The sequence below is a fragment of the Chelonia mydas genome, chromosome 11 (genome assembly GCF_015237465.2).
Source record: "Chelonia mydas isolate rCheMyd1 chromosome 11, rCheMyd1.pri.v2, whole genome shotgun sequence".
Classification (NCBI taxonomy): domain Eukaryota; kingdom Metazoa; phylum Chordata; order Testudines; family Cheloniidae; genus Chelonia; species Chelonia mydas.
In genome coordinates, this window is record NC_051251.2 from 72,066,099 (window position 1) to 72,090,929 (window position 24,831).

Here is a 24,831-nt window from a genome sequence, read left to right on the forward strand (position 1 = left end):
AGCCTGAATAGATTATACAAGATAGAACCTGTTAATTGCTCTATCTTGTATAATGTTTCCAGCCTGATGAAAGAAAAACATATTTCCAAAAATTTGCTCTCTTTACTAAAAGGACTGTGCTTTCAATTTGAATCCGCTTTCCCGTTAAACTTTTATTTCCAACGTTCTATCGTATAACATCATTCAAATAAAATTATTTAAACTGCAGGCGTCGTGAACTGGGGGGACTGGGCCAATTTTATTTAATATTTTTTAACTCTTCGACTATTTAACAGATGCGACCCTGGAATATGATTTAATGCTAAAACTTGCATCTTAATTCATTTTGTATAATTAACCGTTTCCGAGAAAACTGTTCAAAAATTTTAATCTGCTTAGATGCTTATGATGATGATGATACTTATTACTTATTTTTCAACTTTAGAACCATAAATTTTAAACGTAATAATAAATAACCAAAAATTAACAACTTATTATGGAACATAATAAGTCGACGACAAGCCTTTCTTGAAATATGAAATAAAAATGACCAACCGCCAGTTCGGGATGCTTATGGTTTAAATAATTTTGGATAATGTAATATGGTAGCACATACTAACGCTAAGACACGGACATACTTTCATTACTTTATCTTAAAACGTTTTTGAGATATTAATCAGAAATTAACTTTTCATCACCTCCTTGAAGGGACTGTAGCTCCCTTAGGAAGAATTTTAGGACACGTGTTCACAGAAACGTTTTTTCTTAAAATGACCTAAGGATTCACCCTCAAAGTTGTGTTGGACATTTTCCAATCACTCTGGATATATCACAGAAATCACTCCTAATTTATGCAAAAATGTTTACTGTGTATTTATATGCCTGCTGCACGCGACTTTTTCAGTAAATTTAAAATTACAAACAAAGCTACCAAAAGACTGTTGAACAGACGACATATAAAATAAGTCCGTCAGAGTGATACGGCAGCATGTACAAATGAACAAATGTATCAGTAACTGGAGCTTGAGTGAGAAATGAGCTTAAGTGGTTGATATCTTTTGCGATATCTTAATACATCAATAAACAAAAACATTATTTTTTTTTGCAATATACCTGTTTGTGATATATTAAATGTTGCGTCTTGCTTCACACTTTTCCGTAATCGCAGTACTCAGCGCGTCTCGTTGATCAACCCTTACAAAAGAAGTATCAACACATACTAATTTAACTATCTAACTAATCTACGCGAGTACGTACTCGTCTAACCTTGGCACAAGGGTGGGAGCAGTCTGCAGTGTTGCCTGATGTCTGATAATTATCTGATTCTTTAATAAAACATATCTCCAAAAACTTCGTAATTTTGTATCTGTACATTAAATCTTGACGGACGAAGTGAGAAGAACTGTGACATATTACGTAAAGTGGTAAAGTAGACGTTAATATCAATTGTTATGCAATCTGAAACTTTTTGGCACCTTTAGGACTTTCTTGCTAAATATCATTCATTTTGGATTGAAAATGGAAAAAAAACAAAATTGGAGCAGTGGAGCAGTCAAGATTTTCTGTGCACCGGCTCCGCTCCAGCTCCTGGCAAAAACCTGCAGCTCCACTGCTCTGTGCTCCAGCTCTGGGTTTTACTCCAAAGCCCTGCAATGTGCAGTTAGCTACCCTGTGTCTTTCACTGTCCCCTTTGTGGGGAGGTGATGGCAAACTAAAACTTGCTGAAATGTGTTGCTGTTAAATTATAATGCAGCCAATCTTAAAGATTTGGGGGGAGGAGGCCCTTGCGTGCTGCACTTCCATTTCTGTTTTCAGATCTCTGCTGTTCAGGGAGAGCAACCAACAAGGAGGCTAAAGGGAATGTAGGGGAAGAAATGCAATTTATGCCAACTTGGATGGATGACAGGAACACAGTCACTCAATCAATACTGTTTTTCCAATAAATAATCCTAGATAAAGAGCCTTAATTAATCCTAATCTAGGTTTTAGAGTATTGCCAGTTTTGTGTCTTTCACACTCAATTATTCAAAGATTTTAGAAGATTGCTGTTTCAGGACATTTTTAAAAAGGTTTCTGTTTAATTGGATCAATAGAGATAGAATCAGAAGAGAGAAGACCTTACTGAAATAATCTGTCAATGTGATCCTTCTTTCTTAGGCTAGATTGTCAGTGAATATCTACATTAAGCTCTTCAGTAGTGTGGTAGGTATTGATACTAGTGGAAAGAGTACCTGACATCCAATTAACTGCCTGGACGTTCCATTTGTTCAAAGAGAGATCCAGTGCGCACATGCTGAGATAGGAGCAGGGGATTGGCTGCTTTGCTGACTAACTTTGATCCTCTTGGTGCCCTTGCTACTCTGGCAGTGCTCTCACTGACTTCAGTGGGAGTTCTGCCTGAGTGTGGAGGGCCGGTTCCAAGCTCTGTCAGTTGTCGGAAAGGGAGATACAGCACTACTTACTCCAAGCGTGGTGGGATCATATCTTTTGGTGCAAGAGAGTTGAGGGAAGAGAACAGCATTGGAACACTTGCATGATAAAGAGCAGGGGCTGCAGTGTTGTGACTCTCTGAATGCACATGCTGGCAAACACAACCCACGCCAGGGAACTTGCCCCTAATTCAGTTAAGCGTGGGCAGAAATTTCGTTTAATACCTCAGTTTATTTTTGAAATTACATTGGCCATTTGCACTGATTTTGCTACCTGTGAACCAACTCTAGAGCTGGAAACACTCTAACAGATCAGCTAGTCCCTCTCCTTTCATGTGCAGGATTGCCCTTGGGTAAATTTACTAGTGTTTTCTGCAAGTCTAGATTTAAATGGTGAATTGGTCCAGTTCCCTTGGGAGACTATTCCATAGGCAAGTAGATCCATGGGCAAATTTTTCTTGATATTTTTCCTTTCTGAATTTCATCCTCTTATTCATAGTGTCATAGATTCCAAGATCAGGCGGGACCATTGTGATCATCCAGTCTGACTTCCTATATAACACAGGCCAGAGAACTGCCCTAAAATAATCTGTAGAGCAGATCTTTGCATTTTTTTCTAAATATTGATTTAAAATGGTCAGTGATCAATAATACCCTCTCAAGGGATTATATCCTTTAAGCGTTGTAGATTGTCTGCCCTTAATCTTGTGCCCTTAGTTCAAATGCTTACCGATGTTGGAGAATACTATTTCATTATGAGGAGCATGACTTTTTGCCTTTTCATGTAGTTATATGATGAAAGTCCTTTGTTCTCAATGTTTAGATTATCCTTTTAAAAACAAAAATTTGCTGTTTCATCACTAAAAATTCTCCTCCCTCAAGTTACTGGTTTTGTAGCTCTTACATAAGCACACAGCATAGTGTTCTCCCTATGCTGGCTGCAGCAGTTAACGAATTACCACTGTAGATTCACAAAGGCACATGTTCGGGTGGATGAAGGTGCTCTTTAAAGAAAATTGCTGCTTCAGTGTCATCTGCCTGTAAATTGAAAGAGACAATCATTTTAAAGGGAAAAATGTTCAAACTTCATTGTTTATAAACCTATTGTAGAAGAGTAAAAGACCAAATCTAAAAACTAAAAATGATTTGAGTAGCCTTTATACTTCTAATAAGGATTTTCACTCAGTATTTCAAGACAAAATCAGCTGGCCACTTGCACCCAGGGCAGCTTTCAAAAGCAAGTTTTGTTTTGTTTTGAAAGTCAAAAAATACCATAATGTTAGTTTTTGTTAATGGAAAGCACTAAATCTATTCCTTCATACTAAAAGTGATAACAAAGGGTAATTGTTATTGCACAAAGTATAGGAGGAAATTAAAGGTAAGCATTCAAATGAAACGGGTAATGTTTAAGTTTTATTGTGAGGACCACCATGAGTAAGCCATACTTCACAATATGAAAGGCAGCAAATTACATTGCTAAATAGTTCTTTATTGAAGGTAGGAAAGAACGAGTTTCCTTTTATATGTCAGTGCTTTCATTCAGGGTACTTGATTTGTTCTTAATTGTTCATGGCAAACAACTTTGGCTGTACACTTATGATATCACAACCAGTTACTAACAGAAATATTCTGTATATGGGTTTTACTGTCGTTTGTGGCTTACTAAAAATCAAACTGTCTACCTTCATGAAGACAGTTTTGTGTTTTTAAATTCCATTTACAAGAGTGTTCAGTGTTTGTACAACATGTTGCCTCTCAAGATTGTCTACTCTTACAATGCTACAGTGGCACAGTTGCAGTGCTGATGCTGACGAGAGAGGTTCTCCCGTCGGCATAGTTAATCTAGCTCCCGGAGAGGTGGTAGCTCAGTCAATTGAAGAATTCTTCCATTGACCTAGTGCTGTCTATGCAGGGGATTTGGTCAGTATAGCTACATCTCTTAGCAATGTGAAAAATCCACACTCCTGAGAGACCTAGCTATACTAAAGTAGATTCCTAGCGTAGACCAGGCCTAAGTAAAAAGTCAAAGGTAATGTGCTAATTTACGAATGATCAAGCTGACACTTTCCCGGGAGCTTCCCCTTTGTCTTTTTAAACTGCTTTTCCTTTAAGTCACCCACATAAAGATTGTTTGTGGTAGAATCTAGGCTGATGGACTGTTTGAAACTGTGGCTGTGTCTACACTAGAAATGCTACAGTGGTACAGCTACAGCTGTGCCACTGTAGTATTGTAAAAGACACTACAGTGACGGACCAGGTTCTTCTATTGCTGTAGTAAATCCACTTCTCCAAGAGGCAGTAGCTAGGAAGATTTCTTCTAGTCTATGGTAGAGCTATGGTTGGCTTAAGTATGTCTTTCAGGGAGTGAATTTTTCACACCGCTGAGCAATGTGGTTTATTCCTGTGGAAATTCTGTGCCAAAAAAATTAAAAATTCTGTACACAATATTATAAAATTCTGCATTTTTTTTGTCAAAATAACAATGTAATCACACCAGTTTCAATTATTTTGGTAATTTAGTTCAAAATATCTGTCAGCAAGTATGTCTGGAACAATACAGACAACAAAAAAGATTCAGGAAATACTTTTTGACAAATAGATTCCTTACTAGGCATATTAATACACATCTCTGAGTAGTAATTCATTTAAACTACAATACAGAAACATATTTCCTGCACCCCTCTGAAGCAGTGCAAAGGCTTGGGGGAGTCCATTACCCCCAATGGAGGACCTGAGAGAGAAGGAAGTAATTGCTGGGCAGGAGCCTGGGTGTGAACTTGGAGGGTTGTTGTCTGTGGGTGGGAGAACTATAGAACAGGTTTTTTTGGTGGCAGGGAGGGATTGTTAGGGAGCTGACCCTGGCTGACCTCTAGCCTCTCTCATTCAGTCAAGCACATCTGCCCCTGTCCCCACGTGTCCCTGCACCCACCACTCAGCCACCTCTTCCTCCCCGTCCTCATGTGACCCTGCGCCCCCACTCAGCCACCCCCTCCCCTCATCCCCATGTGACCATGCATACTCTAAGCATTTAAAATTGGCAATAACTAAAGTGTGATCAATATTTAAAATATAATATATAATAAACCAATTAATAATACAGCTGTTTATATAGCTCTAGCCACCAATGATATTAATAAATCCTTTACATCCTGTTATCTATAGCAAGCTCCTTTCCTGAATGCCCAGAGTTAAAAAACTATGGAGAATTTTCCTCAGCAGAACTCAAGGAGCCTGCCCTGGGCGCACAAGCCCTATTTATGTGTGACTTATCAAGTGTTAAACGCTTTTATTTGTTATGGAAGGATCTATTTTTTTTTTTTTTTACTTATATATTTCTCGTGTGCTGGGTGAGCTGCTGTCAATGTTTGTGCACATGCTGCCCCCGTGTGGACATTAAAAGGGATAAGCTGTTAACTTAAAGCCTCATTCTGTGGTGGAGTTACATAGGTTAAAGGACTCTAAGGGACCTCTTGGATCACCAAGTCCAGTCCCCTTCTATTGCAGACAACACCATAGAATCATAGAATATCAGGGTTGGAAGGGACCTCAGGAGGCCGTCTAGTCCAACCCCCTTCTCAAAGCAGGACCAGTCCCCAACTAAATCATCCCAGCCAGGGCTTTGTCAAGCCTGACCTTAAAAACTTCTAAGGAAGGAGATTCCACCACCTCCCTAGGTAACGCATTCCAGTGCTTCACCACCCTCCTAGTAAAAAAGTTTTTCCTAATATCCAACCTAAACCTCCCCCACTGCAGCTTGAAACCATTACTCCTTGTTCTGTCATCAGCTACCACTGAGAACAGTCTAGATCCATCCTCTTTGGAACCCCCTTTCAGGTAGTTGAAAGCAGCTATCAAATCCCTCCCTCATTCTTCTCTTCCGCAGACAAAACAATCCCAGTTCCCTCAGCCTCTCCTCATAAGTCATGTGTTCCAGTCCCCTAATCATTTTGTTGCCCTCCGCTGGACTCTTTTTCCAATTTTTCCACAACCTTCTTGTAGTGTGGGGCCCAAAACTGCACACAATACTCCAGATGAGGCCTCACCAATGTCGAATAGAGGGGAACGATCACGTCCCTCGATCTGCTGGCAATGCCCCTACATATACATCCCCAAATGCCATTGGCCTCCTTGGCAACAAGGGCACACTGTTGACTCATATCCAGCTTCTCGTCCACTGTAACCCGTAGGTCCTTTTCTGCAGAAGTGCTGCTTAGCCATTCGGTCCCTAGTCTGTAGCAGTGCATGGGATTCCTCCATCCTAAGTGCAGGACTCTGCACTTGTCCTTGTTGAACCTCATCAGATTTCTTTTGGCCCAATCTTCTAATTTGTCTAGGTCCCTCTGTATCCTATCCCTACCCTCCAGCGTATCTACCACTCCTCCCAGTTTAGTGTCATCTGCAAACTTGCTGAGAGTGCAATCCACACCATCCTCCAGATCATTTATGAAGATATTGAACAAAACCAGCCCAAGGACCGACCCCTGGGGCACTCCACTTGATACCGGCTGCCAACAAGACGTGGAGCCATTGATCACTACCAGACGATCTAGCCATCTTTCTGTCTACCTTATAGTCCATTCATCCATTCCATACTTCTTTAACTTGCGGGCAAGAATACTGTGGGAGACAGTGCCAAAAGCTTTGCTAAAGTCAAGGAACAACACGTCCACTGCTTTCCCCTCATCCACAGAGCCAGTTATCTCATCATAGAAGGCAATTAGATTAGTCAGGCTTGACTTGCCCTTGGTGAATCCATGCTGACTGTTCCTGATCACTTTCCTCTCCTCTAAGTGCTTCAGCATGGATTCCTTGAGGACCTGCTCCTTGATTTTTCCAGGGACTGAGGTGAGGCTGACTGGCCTGTAGTTCCCAGGATCCTCCTCCTTCCCTTGTTTAAAGATGGGCACTACATTAGCCTTTTTCCAGTCATCCGGGACCTCCCCCAGTTGCCGTGAGTTTTCAAAGATAATGGCCAATGGCTCTGCAATCACATCCGCCAACTCCTTTAGCACCCTTGGATGCAGCGCATCCTGCCCCATGGACTTGTGCTCGTCCAGCTTTTCTCAATAGTCCCGAACCACTTCTTTCTCCAGAGAGGGCTGGTGGTCTCCTCCCCATGCTGTGCTACCCAGTGCAGTAGTCTGGGAGCTGACCTTGTTCGTGAAGACAGAGGCAAAGAAAGCACTGAGTACATTAGCTTTTTCCACATCCTCTGTCACTTGGTTGCCTCCCTCATTCAGTAAAGGGCCCGCACTTTCCTTGACTTTCTTCTTGTTGCTAACATACCTGAAGAAACCCTTCTTGTTACTCTTGACATGTCTTGCTAGCTGCAACTCCAGGTGTGATTTGGCCTTCCTGACTTCACTCCTGCATGCCTGAGCAATATTTTTATACTCTTCCCTGGTCATTTGTCCAATCTTCCACTTCTTGTAAGCTTCTTTTTTGTGTTTGAGATCAGCAAGGATTTCACTGTTAAGCCAAGCTGGTCGCCTGCCATATTTACTATTCTTTCTACACATCGGGATGGTTTGTCCCTGTAACCTCAATAAGGATTCTTTAAAATACAGCCAGCTCTCCTGGACTCCTTTCCCCCTCATATTATTCTCCCAGGGGATCTTGCCCATCAGTTCCCTGAGGTTGTCAAAGTCTGCTTTTCTGAAGTCCAGGGTCCGTATTCTGCTGCTCTCCTTTCTTCCTTGTGTCAGGATCCTGAACTCGACCATCTCATGCCTCCCAGGTTCCCATCCACTTTTGCTTCCCCTATCATAGAGTCCTGTCCATAAAGTTAATTCTCAAATACAGCATGATGCATTTTATAATTTTACATCACGATCATTCACAACAAATTCCTTCCAGTTTGTGTAGAGCAACACTAGCCCCTTAAGTTTGATTTAACGTGAAAGAAGCCTGTTCTAGGTTCCCTGCCATTAACTAAAATACAGATCTGGTGGCTAGGGCACAGGTCTGGGAAACGAGACCTGGGTTCTATTCCCAGCTCTGGTGGTGGCCTGCAGGGACACCTTGAGCAAGTCACTTCCCACCTCTGTGCTTCTATTTCCCCTCTCACCTTTGTCTGACTTGACTTCTTAGATCGTAAGCTCTTTGGGACAGGGACTGTCTTTAACTGAGTTTGTGCAAAGGCCAGCACAACAGGGCTGTTATGCATAAGAATGGCCATACTGGGTCAGATCAAAGGTCCTTTTAGCCCAGTATCCTGTCTTCTGATAGTGGCCAATGGCAGATGCCCCAGAAGGAATGAACAGAATAGGTAATCATCAAGTGATCCATCCCCTGTTGCCCATTCCCACCTTCTGGCAAACAGAGGCTAGGGACACCATCCCTGCCCATCCTGGCTAATAGCCATTGATGGACCTATCCTCCATTAATTTATCTAGTTCTTTTTTTAACTCTGTTATAGTCAACCTGTGGAAATCCTTCCCAGAGGATGTTGTGAAGGCCAAGACTATGTTGTGTGAAAAGATACTTCCTTTTATTTGTTTTAAACCTGCTGCCTATTCATTTTATTTGGTTCCCCCTAATTGTGTTATGAGAAGGAAGAAATAACACTTCCTTATTTACTTTCTCCACACTAGTCATGATTTGATAGACCTCTATCATATCCCCCCTTAGTCGTGTCTTTTCCAAGCTGGAAAAGTCCCAGTCTTATTAATCTCTCCTCATATGGCAGCCGTTCCATACCCCTAATAATTTTTGTTGCCCTTTTCTGAACCTTTTCCAATTCCAATATCTTTTTTTGAGATGGGGTCACCACATCTGCATGCAGTATTCAAGATGTCAGCGTATCATGTATTTATATAAAGGCACTATGATATTTTCTGTTTTATTATCTATCCCTTTCTTAATGATTCCCAACAAATAATATGCAAATAATAAATAAGTTAAACAAAAGGGCAGACCCCCTCCCACACATAACAAACCCTGTGTAATAAAATCTCTTACTTCCCTGTCCTCTTTTCCTTCCCAAAACACTTGTGAGGGGAGGCGGGGGAACGGCCTCTGCACCATAGCCTGAAGGTAAAAGATCATGTTCAATGTGGGGGGGGGAAGAGGGGGTCAGAAGTCCAAGGGCCCTCTCAGAGAATGCTTTACCAGTATCTCCCATACCTATGTTTCAAGACTCCCATTGACTTCAACGGGCTTTGGATCACACCCAAAGGGAAGCCCCAGTGTGATTGCTATCTGAAACAGAGAGATCCCAGGCCATTTAAGGCAGCATTAACACCTTTAAACTCCAAAAACCAATGGGCATGAAGTGCACCTCATGAGTACTGGTGTCATAGGCTCTCAGTGACATACTCACTTAACATGAAAAGAAAAGGAGTACTAGTGGCACCTTAGAGACTAACCAATTTATTTGAGCATAAGCTTTCGTGAGCTACAGCTCACTTCATCGGATGCATTCAGCTCACGAAAGCTTATGCTCAAATAAATTGGTTAGTCTCTAAGGTGCCACTAGTACTCCTTTTCTTTTTGCGAATACAGACTAAAATGGCTGCTACTCTGAAACCTGTCACTTAACATGTGGGCTGCTGGATTCCACTCTAGCTTCAGCTTCTGACTGGAGTTAATTCCTAGTAGCTTATGGAGCATGCGATAACCCAGTCTAGAGCGGACAAAGGAATATCTTCTGTTCCAGGACTCGTGTGTGTGTGTGTAAATAAGTTACAGTTGGAATATTCCCAGACGGAGTGTTGCTTCCCCTGGGAAGCTAATCTGCCAAGCCCAGGATATCTGCTACGGTTTGGCAGAGGGTCAGTGCTGCTGTTAGAATGAGACATGGCTATTGATAAATTGGAGGATGATATAAAGCCAGTGCCTTTAGGCCTCAGGGCAGAAAGATGCTTAAGCACCATGCCTAATGCTAACCATGTGTAAAGTCCTATTGAAGTCGAGCCATAGTTTGATATCTTGAAAACAGCTAGTTTAAGAGGAAATTGCTGTATGAATGGATGGAAGTGCTGGCTGCACAATGAAAATGCAGATTATAACTCATTATTATTTTATTATATGTATTACCATGTATTGCCATAATGCCTCAGAGACCTAATCATGGGTCTCCGAGACCTAATTGTGGTAAGTTCTGTATAAATACAGACCAAAAAGACGGTCCCTGCCACAGAGAGTTTACACTCTATAGTGCTGGCAGACTTTCCTTAAAAGGGGCTGGGTGTAGATGTGAAAAAAATCACTACTTGGAGAGATCCCTTCTGCATGGGAGGAGGCTAAGTTAATTCCACTTGAATGGCACTGTGTGTTCCAGCTTGTCCCTGTTCTACAGAACCTGTATGGACCAGATTTAACATGTGGCAAGGACAGAAATGCTCTTTGCTGAGCCAGTGGAATTCACAATGGGAATTGATGTGATTTTTATAATATTCTTTCAAGCAAAACTTACTCTGCCTTCAGTTCCTGCTTCTCTTGGGGTGGGAGATGAAGGTATGGGAGAGTCATTGGCAGCGTGGCTCCTAAGAGACCCATATTTGTCTTGGCTAGAGGGCCCATCTTCCTGTCCTGTAACTTGTGGATGGTGCTGGCTTTGGAAACCTGGCTTCCTTGTTACACCCAGAACTCCTCTGGTTTTCCTGGTAAACACAATTTTGCAGATAGGGTTATAAATCCCCAAACCTGTTCTTAAAAAAAAAAATTCCCAAAAAACAATACCAGTCCTCTCCTGCCCCGGTATACTAAATTGGAAGGGAAAAAGTTATCTTTGATTAAGGGAAAATCACAGTTTTGTGATAAGTAGTATGAACAATGTTTTTTCAGTTGTAGGAGAATTTCTTTGACATTAGTTCATCCTAACTTTGCCAAATGAGCATTTATTTTTATTCATTTTCTGACCTTGGAATAATATTCAGGTTGTTAGTTCAGTGTTGTTTTTATGTTATCTGTCTGTAATAGAGTGGCACGTAGGTTTATATCTTAACACACAAACCATTTGGGTTTGTATTCAGTTGTGAATTAGCTAGCTAACTACTCATGGGGCAGGGACTGTGTTCTTCTATGTTCTAGACAGCATTGAGCACAGCGAGGTCCTGATTTGAACTCTTGGAGCACTACTGTAATACAAATGATTAACAGTAGTAATTGTAATTGAGTAACCGTTTTCTGCACCATATTACTCCTTTGCATTCTTGTGTAAATGTTTCTAGAGAAATGACAGTCCCTGAAAACCAAAAGCACAGCTGTGTTTGTGTACCTCTGTTTTTGAATTCATTGTCAATTGCAATGCCATGATTGGTGTGATGTCCTCAGACTTTATATAGATGGCACTGTTCCTCTGTATATAATTTCTTCATCTAAATAGTTGTGTGTTTCTAGCAGTTTCTTAAGCTCTTCAAATAAATGTTAGGTTTTTGAATGTGCTTAATGTTGCCACAGAGTATCCCTTTTATGGTGGATTGCTGCTTATATCTGTACTGATCAGAGCTGAACTGCAGCAAAATCCTCATAGCACAGCAAGGTATCTCTAAATGTTTCCATTCTGGTAAAGGGACACTGTTGACTTCAAAATCATGTTTCCAGCTGAAATTCTGTTACTGTTTTGTTACATTAACCCTCAATGTTACAGGCAAATAAAACATTTGGGATAGGAATTTTGGGGAGACAAGCATGAATCTAATATTTTTGTTCTGTTTGGGTCTACTTGGCAATATTTTTTATATAAATCTTATGATGAAATGTCACAAAGTGATGAATTTGGTATAGGAATAAAGCAAGAGAGTACTGTACAATGTGAATTTTCTTTATATGAAATTAATGCAATATATATTTTAAAACTGTTTCAACTTCAAAACTTTTGAAACACTTGGAGCAGATATTGAAAAGTATGGAAATGCAGGGTTATGGTACTCAGTGTTATCTATATCCCCAGGATGCATTGTTTCTGGGCATAGCAATTTTTTTGTGATACTAAGTTCCAAAAGCAGGACCACTTCTACACAAGTCAATAACTTCTCTTGCTTCTGTCTTCTCCTGAGTGTCTTGTCCAGCTAGCACCTCATCTTTCCCCAGTCCTATCCTTCTCCTCAGATGGAAAAGAGGGCTTGTTAGGAGCTCATTAGTATGATATTCCGGGGTGCAATCCTGACGATTGAGGGGCTGTATCACCACCTGCCCTGCAACTTGGGTGCCTCACAATGCTTTGCTGCTGTAGGTCCCACCTGGGCCACTCGCGGACAGTATGCTGGTAACACCCTGAGTGTCTGTAGAGCCACAGTCCCGGTCCAGCAGTTCTGCCCCCTGCAGCCTGTCAGCAACTAACCAACCGCACTCTGGCTTCTAGCAGCCTTGGTTACTGCCTGCAGGGTGACCCCAACACACTGCCAGCCCTGGGTTTTCCCCAAAAAACATGTGTTCTGCACTGTCCAGCCCTCTCCTGGACAGTCCAGATGGTCCCATTGCCCTCTGAGTAGATCCATATACAACAGTTTGCTACTCTAAATGGAGTTACTTACACAATTTTGTTTAAAGACAACACTGGATTTGTTTTAATTAAAGAATAAAACAAGTTTATTTAATTATAAAGAGTTTGTGAGTACCAGTATAAGGCATTTAAGTGAGCAATGGTTACAAGAGAAATAAAGATAAAATGCTTTCTAAACGTAAACTAGATTTGGGTCAAGTTGAAGTCCATTCCCACTAACATTGTTGATCAAATTCTCAGGTTGGCATCTAGTTCCAAAGTCCAACACCTGTTTCTTTTGTCGTCTGAGGTGAAAAGAGAGAGATGGATAGGGAGAGAGAACTTGGGGCATTTTGCCCATCACTTTCATAGTTCAGTCATCCTTTGAAATACATTGTACTGAGGACTACCCTATTAAAGTTCATTCAGACAGTAAAGAAGGCAACATGGTGTCCGGTGGTGAAAGAGGTTGCACACAATTTCTTCTCACCTCCGCTGAAATGCAGATTTTTCTTATCTCCTGTCTTCTCCCTCTCACTATCTGAGGACCCTGTTTACAACTTGCATGTAAATTGAGATAAACACATATTTCTGTAAGATCTGCTTGACCAGTCCTGCCTAACTGGGGCTACATGGGTTTGAATATGTGCTACCAACATCATTCAAGGAGAATTCATAACTTTATATATAATGTTGCTACACACATTTCATCATTGTTATTGAACAGTGAGTGATTAGTTTTCAAATGATACCTCACAAGGCATATTTTTCACAAAGATTATTACAATGGTGTGTAGGTTGTGAATACTGGGTACAAGCCATCACAATTGGGCACTTGTGGAGAGCGCGGAAACATACTGCTGTCATTGGCACTTGTCTTTCTAGTTTCCCCTCTTGTTGTTTTCTTTCCCATGACCCCCTGCCATGACATCTTGTTGAGAAAGACTAGAGAACGATTGGCTAACGTAATCTGAGCTAACCTAAGGAACACTGTAGCTTCACACAGCAGTAACAGAGTTTTGCTGTGAAGAATGGTAGCACACCCTCTACGCATTGAGCATATTTCCTCTACTCTAGCCTCAGATCCCACCAGCTGAGAGATTGCCAGTAATTGAAGATGGTGTTGTATGTGACCATGTCAAGAGCTACTATTGGGCCAGTTCTTGTTCTGTTGAATATTTGTGCACATGGATCACCTGGTATGTTGCCAGGTACATTTAAAAACACTTTCATACAAACTCTTTACTGAAAAAGTAATAGAATTTAGATGCTGCATATTGATAGCCTCGTAATGGAAGAGGAGATCATGAGTGTATTAAATTATTTTGAATGCATTTAGAATAAAATGCAAGTAAGATCTCTATTTCATTAGTTGGGCTAAACTTAATCTACACAATTTAAGCAAACTCAATTAAAAAAAAAACCAATGTGAAGCTATTGTATTAAGCTCAAATTTTATCTGGGACAGAGCCATACGTGTGCGATTTGTTCATTTCACTAGAGATGGAAATATAGATTAATATTGATGAGAAAAGCATCCTTCCACTGCAAATGAAATGCCAGCGCATGGACGCTATTTGCAAAACATTAACGGAGTACAAAAAATCCATCTGTTTTATTTATATCTGTTACTGAGTTACAAAACCGAAATGTTCATAGAAGGAAGTAGTTGCAGCTCTCTGACACACCAGGCTTCCAGCAACTGCAGAGCTACCATTAGAAGAGTTAGCCTTTCTTTCAAATAAAGGCCAAATGGGAAAAGGGCTATACTGAAATGGGATAGGGAAGGGTGCAAGGGGCAGTCTGTTCATGCATACAATAGAACCAAAAGAGGACCCTACATCTGCAGAAATATAGTTTAAGTAGGGGAAAAAAAATCATTTTTTTGTATTTGGTTTGCCTGAAGTAATGACTTCTTTATTGTCCTTTGCATCCAGATTACTAATGCATTTCAGTTTTCCAATATCTCTCTGAATTTCAAAGTTGATTGAATTATTTCCAAGAAGGATGGACATAACTGTGTTTTTTTTTTTGTTTTTTTCCCTTTTTTAGTATGGAGGACAAACATAAAGTGGTGAACCCTACAACTATCCCTCGCTACATCCCAGAAATCACAATTGGAGGCAATGAATTTGATAAAATATATTACCAATACAGATCGGTAAGAAATGTCTGGAGGGGATGAAAATGTTGTGGACAGGAAGGGTGTGGGAATGGAGAAGATATTCCAGACTATGGCCCCAACCCTGCAAAGGCTTGAGCCCATGCATAAAGTGCTCTGTGTAGCTCAAAAGCTTCTTTCTCACTAACAGAAGTTGATTCAATAAAAGTTATTACCTCGCCCACTTTGTCTCCCTAATATGCCAGGGCAAGTACAGCTAGAACCACACTGCATAACTCAGTTATGTCAGTTTTATGCATAATATGCTGATGTCTTTCCAGGAGTGGGGCCTCTTATCATATGTACTAGCTTTGTATAGAACCCAACTTTTCTTAAAATCTAGCTCCTATTTAGGGGAAATAATGAAGCAATTATTAGGTTGATAAGCTGATTCTTTTTTTCTCTCTCTAAATTTGGACGAAAAGATAAATCCTTTTTTAATTCATCTTTCTGCCCTCTGATAAATCTAAAATATTCCTTAAAGTCCAAAGAGAAAATTGAATCCCCATTGAAACACCTTTTTTGATACAACTATAAAATACTTGTTGCTTTCGAAAAGTAGGTGCTGAGGATGTGAACGTTTCATTGGTTCAGTGAAATGTTATTGCTTTAAATAAACATGTTCCTATGAGCCTGCAACCTGCTGCACCCCTTCCTGCAGCCCACAGACGATATGTCTACACTGCAGTTAAAAACCCATGGCTGGCCTGTGGCAGCTGACTCAGGCTCAGATCTAAGGGACTGTTTAATTGAGGTGTAAACGTTTGAGCTCAGGCTGGAGCCTGGACTCTAGGATCCTGCAAGGGTCCCCTTAGCCAGAACCCCGCAAGCCCGAGTCAGCCAGCTTGCCTCTAATTTCAGTGTAAATGTACCCAGAGATTCCCAAACAAAGTAGCTGCTTACCTTGCTAGTTTTGGAGATAATGGCTTGAAATTGGCTTCCTACCTTTATGCAGTCAGTCCTGTGGTATGATCTGCATGGGGTCTTCTGGGACTTAGTGAAAATTAACATCACCTGCTCTTCAAGGTACTCTGCAGAATTTCTGTAGGACTTACTACTATAAGTTCTTAGTTTGTACAAATTGAACAGCCAGCTGATCGTGGTGTCTATATATTTTTAAACTGTGTGGAAACTTTTTCTCTGCTGGCTGCTTGGGGAAACTAGGGCAGGTAAAAGTCCAAGGAAACTGTATTTGGAAGTTGTAGTGAACTATAATCTGCAGAGTCAAAACAGTTTAATTAGTGCACTAGCAAGGTTAGAAAAATCACTTGTGGTAAGTATAATTAAAGTGTAAAATTCTGGTATTTGAGAGACTGTGAACTTTTGAAAAAAAAAATGTCTATTATGCATCAGGTTTAGAATTTCCAATAAATATTACCCCTTCTCTGCTCCTACTCAGTCTGTGCAGACTTGGCTATAGAGAAAGATGCTCTGGGTTCATACAATTCCACATCTTTTGAGATCTGTATTAGAAAGCATTCTCTCCGGCTTGTAAATGGGATTAGAATAGCAGAAGGCTTCTCGCTGTTGCATAAGTTCAAATCAGTTGATGGCTTTGAATACTCCCTAATAAGTTCAAGGAAAAAATATTTTCAGAATTAAACACCTTTATGGTAGCTTTTGGCATCATTTGCAGCATGAATCTGAAACTTTGGACTCGATGACTAAGTATATTTGTTCCAAGAATTAGGATTCTTATGTTTCAAAATTAAACAGAAATCTTTGTGTGCATTATTGCGTATTTAAGGGTGTTCTTCTGGTATGTGCATTGTCATAGTGCATCATCTAATCTATACCTACTGTGCCTGTTTTGCGTAAGACAACGGACTTTCCCTGCTAAAGGATCACGTGGTGGTGGTGGTCAGAATTGTAGGTGTGTGTTGAGCTCCCTCAGTAGGTGACCTCAGTGCATCATATTGGGAACTAGGGATGCGAGTTCTAAATACACTTTTTTCCTAACTTGTGTAACTGACAATCTTGTGTTCGGCAACAAGGCAAGGGTGCCCTGACTCAGTTGGAAATTGGCTTTCAAATAGTGAGATCCACTTCCCAGATATGATGGAAGGATATTTGGCAGGAAGAACTGTGTAAGCCATCTCTAGAAAGGAAGACAGGAAGCTCAAGTCACACAGTTTCTCCCTGATGCCAATCGAGAAAGGCATGATAGTCTTAGGGACCAAAACCATCCCATGAGACTGTGCTTAAGTACTTTCCTGTATTGGGGCTGTACTTCCTACTGTTGTTTCTCTTTGTCTTTTCTTTTTACTTGGCCATTATGTTTAAATGATAGTCATAACCCTTCTGTACTCTCACATGGCCGCTCTAGAGAAGGATTCCTACCCAAATGATGTATCTGCCCTCAATCTGGCCTTCAACTTCTGGGCTCTTTTTCTCCTCCTTCCCCACTTCCCTCCTGCAAATGTGACCCAGGAGCTCCCTCTTTCCTCCTCCCACTCATATCTGAAACCTGTCTGCTCCTAGGTAGCGTCCCTCCTTTCCTCACAGGCCTGTCCCTGCATAGGTGCGGCATAAGAAGCATCTCCTCCTCCAGCCAACCAGCTGCCCCTATACTAGGAAACACCCCTAGAGTTAGGGGGCCACACGAGCCACAAGTGGCTAGGGAAGCCCAGGGCCAGTGTCATGGAGGGGGCGTAACAGAGCACAATGCTACAGAAAGTCTGAGCTTGTAGGCCTAGTCAGCTAGTAACTCCAGGCTTAATGATCCTGTAATTAAAACATCACAAGAATAGTAAACTTTTCATTTTGGACAATGTGTGCGTGTTTAAAGTTAGCGGAAGTAATACTGTGCAATTCCCTTTGTAAGTGTGTCCTCCGTTTCATAAACCTTTCACATGTGGCTGGTTCCCCCCCCCCGTCCCCTCCCAGTGCGCTTTGTGTGTCCGTCCGTCCGTCCCAGGTTGGGGAAAAATCACAACCCTGGAACTAATCATCAGTCCCAAGGCTTACAAATAGATTACTAACTTCTAGGCTTTCCAGACCAGTGCTGTTTTGCTGTTTAATAATGGCAGCTTCAAGGTTTCTTAAATTATAGGCAGAAATTGTTTTTCTTTCAAATTCTCATTCGGTATGAGGACCTGTGCAAATACCTTCCTAAGAACAAGGTTTAAGGCATACCCAACTTTTTTTTTTTTTTTTTTTTTTTTTTTAAACAGTAGTGAGGCAGCTGCAGAAAATTTTTGTGTTTACCTTTTTCAAACTCAATCATAGAAATATTGGACTGGAAGGGAGCTTGAGAGGTCATCAGGACCTGCACTGAGGCAGGACCAAATCAACCTAGACAATCCCTGACTCGTGTTTGTCCAACCTGTTCTTAAAAACCTTCAATGATTAGGATTCTAGAATTTAACTACCCTTATATATAACTACCCTTAACTACCCTTCCTTCCATTTTTTTCTTTTTTGTTGTTGTTAAATGATCTCTCCATTTCTGAGACAAGACTTGCTGCATCTTTCTTTTACTATTAAGTAAGTTGTCTGGCTCGGTTCAGCAGCTTTTCGTAAAATTTAAAGATGTGTGTTGGGAGGTAAAAGGAAACTCAGTAAAAAAAAATAATTTTGTGTCAAGTCATGTAGATCACTGGAAGATAAGCATGTTAATTCTGACAGGAAGCAGCAAAGACTTGCGAATTCTTTAACAAGTGCCCCTTCTGTCTTTCCAATGATAGACTTCTGACAGAGAATACTCCAAAGTCCTCAGGCTTCCTGGGATACTGGGAGTACTTAGAGGTGTCCGCAGAGGGGAAGGAATCAAATAACACTACACTTCACACTCCCAAACTCAATCCATGAGTCCTGCTGGAACCTTCTAGGGATTTCTTTTCTCACCCCTCCAAACATGTCCTCTCTCTTCTCCCAAAATTAGGCAGATGGTTATTTGAAGGGAAACATTAACATAAGCAGCATTTGTATCTCAGAAATCAGAGCTGGATAATTCCTCTCTTCTCACTGCAGATCACAGGAAGACTAGTTGGTGTTTCCTGTGTACATGTGTGTATACACACACACACACACACACACACACACACACACACACACACACACACACACACACAAAACCTTTGATATTGCTGTTAATTGAGAACTAAATAAAATTAGTGGGGGCTAATTATCACTAGTCATCCTCAAGTCTGAGGCTGGTACTGAAGTCCACTGCTCCCTGTACATTCGTTCAGGGCTGCAAACAGCATGCAAATCATTCTCAATGTGTCAGGTTCACTTGGGATTTCTCTGGAAGTGCAGTTCTGAATTAATAACCATGCAGCCCAGCAACTTGTCTCTTTTCTGGAATGTGTATTGTAATTACAGTAGATGGAAGACCCTTCTCATTTGTCTATGAACAGGAAGAAAACATAGTTATTGCATTACTGGATCAGACATGTGGTTTGTCTAGTCCAGTGTTCTGTCTCCTACAGTACCTAAACCAGCTGCTTTAGAGGAGGGTCTAAGAAACCCTTCAGCAGACGAATGTAGGATAACTTGTCTCCCTGTAACTCTTGTGTTGATCCCTATTAGAGATCTAGCTTAAGCCCTGAAACGTGAAGTTTAATATCTCTTCCCATTTATTTAGGCATTAACTGACATAATTGTGGATATTCTTGTCATCCTTACAAATGTCCATTCCCTCTTAGAATCTTGTTCAATGACATCTTGTGGCAATTAGTTTCACAATCTAATTACATGTTGTGTGAAAAAGTATTTCCTTTGATTAGTTTTGAATTTACCACCATTCAGTTTCACTGAATGCCTACTCCTCCTTCCCCAGCAAAAAAAACCCAAACCCTAAAGATAAGACTTCTATAAAGAGAGATACTTTTACTGTATAGTGATACTAGCCCAAGAAGATACAGCCTGGGCCCTCACTTTGTGTGAAGTGCTACTCAGACACATTCTAGCAGCTCTGGTTGGGGTGGGGATGATGCCTGGAATGGGAATAAACACTCAGGCAGGCCTCCAGTCTTCCCATCCTTCTTCATTAGTACAGAGCACTCTCAGGGCTTCCATACTAATCCTCCCTTTACAATAAATACAAGGTCACCACAGAGAAAATACTTTTAGATGCTGGGGATTCCAGAGTCCGGGTGAGCAACAGGGAGGTTGTGTCAGAATAATACATGTAGGGTTAACTCCAAAATAATTGTACTGTGGAATAATAAACATTTTGGCCATTGATCTCAGATTTTAGATATGGTGATTGAAACAAACACCATGTTACCTACACAGAAAATGTCCTCAATAAGTTGAAAAGAAAAAATTATTTCCAAGCCAGACATTGTCAATGTTTTTAGAACACTGCAGCTCTTTTTCTTTAATGTAACTAATTACATTGTAAATTGTTTCAGTTTAGCCTCTCTCTGTTTTTCCAAAATTAAGGAGGCTAATTATTGTTAGGGTAACTCCCTCCCTTCTTACGTATGACTTTATCAAAGACAGCTGCTATGGCAACACCATCTTCTGTTTTCTCCCCCCTGCTATTTTTTCCTTTGCCATCTTTAGTTGTTTTCATTTTTCTGGATCAAGGTCTCCCTTTCCATTTTTTATTTTAATGGAGATATTTGACAGCTTTAATACAGAGCGCGGTCTGTTCTCAGAGCTAGGAAGAAAAAGTTTAATAAAGACAGACGTGCGATAAGCAAGAAAAGGCTCTAATTTCTAAGTGTTCTGCTTTGTGAAATATTTGTCTCTTCAAAATTACTTGTTTAGTAGATTCCAAACTAGAGTAAATAAAATTGTTCTTGCCATCAAATTTAATGTTTGTACATATTATATGAAAGTACTGTTGTCTGGTAAAAATATCCTTATGAGTCTAACAAACAAAACCCAGTAGATTTTAAATGAACTACCAAACTATCTTTAAAGCTGACCTGCACAGGGGGAAAATGGGTGTTCTGTGCTTTTCTTTTCTTCACTTATAAAATGGAGCATAAAATTTTTGTTTGTTTGTTCTGCTTTGCTTTTTGCTTGAGAATCTGTAGACAGCTAGAGAAATGGTAGGATTATAAAGTAGAGTACAAAGGAAGTGAAACCAGTGTAAGTGATGAGTTTGAAGGCTTGGTAGACTGCTTCAAAACTTTTTGGGGACTTTTTGGTAGCACCAGTTGGTTTATTTAAATTTAAATGATAAAATTATCTATCCAAGGATTTGGATTCCATGATGCATCATTACTAATACAATAAAATAAAATGCCAGCACCATTAAAATATTCATTTCAAACAGGAACTCGGTCAGCAAGAAACCTAAAAAAACCCCCAAACCTCTCTCCATCATTGTGAGAAGCGTGCCGTCAGCCCCCTCCAACGACCCTGTTGAGTGGATGTCTTTTGCAGCATGCCTGTAAAGTCACCATATTCAGGCTGTATTGGACCAAGCAAGTTCCAGAGTTCTGTAGCCCTCACAGAGAGTGCCTCCTTTATAACAAGGGAGATCCAGCTTGAGTGTTTCTACTGACCACTATGGCAGCATGATGTGGGGAGAGGTGATTCCTCAGATATGCCTATTTAACTCAAACAAATAGCTGTGAAGAAAGTTTTGTTAAAGATTAAAATCCCAGCTATTTCACTTCTGGGATGAGAGAGCTCAACTCCCCTCCTCTGGGCCACCCAGGAGGCTAGCAAAATCAGGGAGGACAAAATTTGATGATGATCCTAGTATCTCTTAGACTAGAAACTATTTCTTAGAATGGGGAAAGACTTCAGGCTGCCTTTTTTTAGATCTTTTACTGTGCAAAGGACACTGGCCCCATTATTTTCCCTTTGGTTATTCCTGACTTGCTCTGTAAGGCTGGATTCTGCAGGGCTTTCAAATAATTGAAAATATTGCATTGTTTATATGCTGGATTTTGCATAGGCTAAAACTGAAGGGTCAGTTTTAATTTCTGAATTTCTTGATTTGTGAAGTACATTGTTTTGAAAGCTCTCACTGATGAGAAGCACTTCCGACAACACACAAACTGAATTATGTGTAGAGCTAACTTTCTGGCATTAAAACTGGCATTTCTAAAGCCTGCTGTTACCTTGCTAAAATATGTTAATGTGGCACTAACCATAAGTGAGCCTAGAGGTAAGAGGCTTCAGATGCATTTTAGTACTGACTAATCAGAAAAATAAATACCCAGTTACAATAATCACTTTATTCAGCATGGCACTAGTCAGTTGGTTCTACAGCTTCTCCCTGTGGTGTCATGTGGTGGTCTGGGTCTGCTCCCCACTCTGCCACTGGCCTGATGGGTGACCTGCAACAAGACACTTCATCTCCCGGTGCCTCAGTTTCCCCATCTGTAAACTGGGGATAATGATACTGTATTGTATCATTGTAAAGTGCTTTGAGATCTACTGATGACAAGTGCTAGATAAGAGCTAGGTATTACCTTACTGACTAAAGTCAATGTTTACTATTAGCACTGTTCTGCTAAGAAAGAGCAAGGTGGATTCTGTTCCGCTGTGCATATCAGCGCCTAGAATAGATGTTGTAGTGATTTGCCATTATAGAAGTATATAATTTTGTTACTAATCTCTTTTAATCAGCTAAATTCTGCTGCCTGAATCTTTATTACTGGCAGTGTTGTAAAACCAGAACACAGCTGTACTCTAGGTTGTCTATAATGCTGATAGTTGGAGAAATCAACTATTAATTTGAGCAAGTTTGGTAAGTTAATCGGTGAAAGAATACAAACAAGGAGTCCCAGAGATGTCATTGTTAATGACTCTTCTCAGCACTCGAATATCTTAAGTAGTTTTCTGACTGTTGACCCAATATGAGTATTGGATGGAAAATATTTCACCTGGCATTGTACTCTTATGCTGCTGGAACTACAGATGTTGTTTTTCAGCATTCTGTATATGCCAGCAGAGAAGACTCATAATTTCTAATTGATGACCAAAATCTTTACAATACAGCTCAGTTTATATGCAGCAACATACATCTATGTAAAATGTTAGAACATATCAGCAAGAAAAAGTGTTGTGAACGTCCATGTTACTTTAAAAAAAAATTGTATGATTTCATTTTCTTTATTTTTTAGCAATAATATAGAAAATATTTGGATTGCCCTGACATTACTCTTGCTTATATCGGCATCATAACTGCAGCTTAGATCACCCTTTTCATGCTTGTCTATACATGTATTAGGCCAAGACCCACCCTTTGAAAATCAGGGCCCTTTAAGGTGTTGTCAAGTTGGGCGCCCAAAATGAAATCACTGATGAGAATCTTGACACATTTTATGCATTAAGAACCTAGAGGAAACCACAGATAATTAATAACTGTTCTACTAACGAGCCTGTCAGCGTAGCAGGACAGTTGCTCGTCTGTTCATATTGTAACTTTTTTTTACTTCCATGAAGAATAGGTTACTTTAATATTAGGTCAGTACTCCTTATTCAGGCTAAAAAACCCATTGACTTCATTGGGAGTTCTGCCAAAATCAGGAACTGTAGCAGTGCCTTAAAAATTAGCATCCTAATTAGTATGCTATTCTTCTGAAGCATGTGTATCTGGCTTACAGGTTTTTTATTTTCTACTAATTTTCTATAATTTTGCACTGGAGCAAGTAATACCAAGCCTACCCCAATAAGTCCAGCACAACCAATATTTAAAGAGTTCTAAGAAGAAATGGTATCTGAAGTGAAAACCATGCACTTTAATTTACAGCCAGCTAAAATAAACCACCTTAGCTATAAACCTCTGAAAACCAGGGCTTCTAATGGAAAAAGCAATAGACCTTAACTAATAGCAGCAATGACAGGTGCTGCTATGGTACTTACTATAAATGGTCAGCAAATGAAAAGGCTTGGAGATTGGTACAAGCCTTTGTGCTTTCCAGAGTGATGCCTTGTGTTTTTAAATACTCTTTGATCAACAGTGTTCAAACCCTGTTATTTATGGACCTATTTTAGCTGTTAAGCATAGCGGTGTAATGAAAGCAGCCAAGGAGTTGGGGGAAGGAGAGTAGTTCTTCTCTTTGGTCCAGAAATTCTGGAAAATAAGACAGGCTCCAAACTCCATGATGGATTTAGACATTTCCAGATTGTTTAAACTCTCAGGCAGCTCTGGCTCTGCATGTCTGATTTTCACTTTTTTTGAGGATCTGTGAAATGCAACTGTAGTGTACCGTAAACACCTCGTTGAAGCTGTTCATTATTCTACAACATATACCATTTTTAAAGGGGCATTTCATCATATTCATGGTCTTGACACACACTTCTGTGGTATAGTTTTTAATTTAATTATTAAAGTGATCTTTTATTTTTTATGTAATTTGCTTTTTAAAAATCTGAACAAATTAATTCCTTTGTATGAGTCAGTTCTGTCTTCAGAGCAGCAATTCAGTTTGAGGAGTTGATGTGTAACATACTTTTGTTAAGGTGGACCCTTTGGTCAAGTTTGTTTAATTCAGTGCAGTGTTACGTGGGAGATCCAGGCTTGATTCCTGGTCTCATACTTCTCTCTGCTAGGATAGTAGAAAAGGCTTTGCTGGGAATGGGCGACGCGATGGATCAATTAGTGATGACCTGTTCATTCCCTCGGGGCACCTGGCATTGGCCACTGTTGGAAGACAGGATACTGAGCTAGATGGACCTTTGGTCTGACCCAGTATGGCCATTCTTATATTTTGCATTACTCAGCAGTGACTATGCTGGAAGGAACATTTCTGTTTTGCAAGGGACATGTACTAGAATGATATTTCCATTGCTCATTTGCGTCTGTCATCCCATCTTGTGTTTGACTGGAAGCTCTTTAGGGCAGACACTTTTTTACTATGTTTGCACAGCATCTGGCCAAGGCCTCTAGATGTAGTTGCAGTAGTACAGATAACTTG

General features: G+C 40.4%; 1 protein-coding gene across 4 annotated transcripts in view; it reads left to right on the top strand.

Moving 5' to 3' along the window:
• The window catches only part of NDUFA10 (NADH:ubiquinone oxidoreductase subunit A10), an 86,574-nt gene that overhangs the window by 47,512 nt on the left and 14,231 nt on the right, over positions 1-24,831 (top strand). For all 4 annotated transcript variants that reach the window (XM_037912423.2, XM_037912422.2, XM_043525207.1 and 1 more), the window contains one exon: positions 14,887-14,995. In XM_037912423.2, the coding sequence (XP_037768351.1) occupies positions 14,887-14,995 (109 nt within the window). The remainder of the gene's footprint in view (positions 1-14,886; positions 14,996-24,831) is intronic.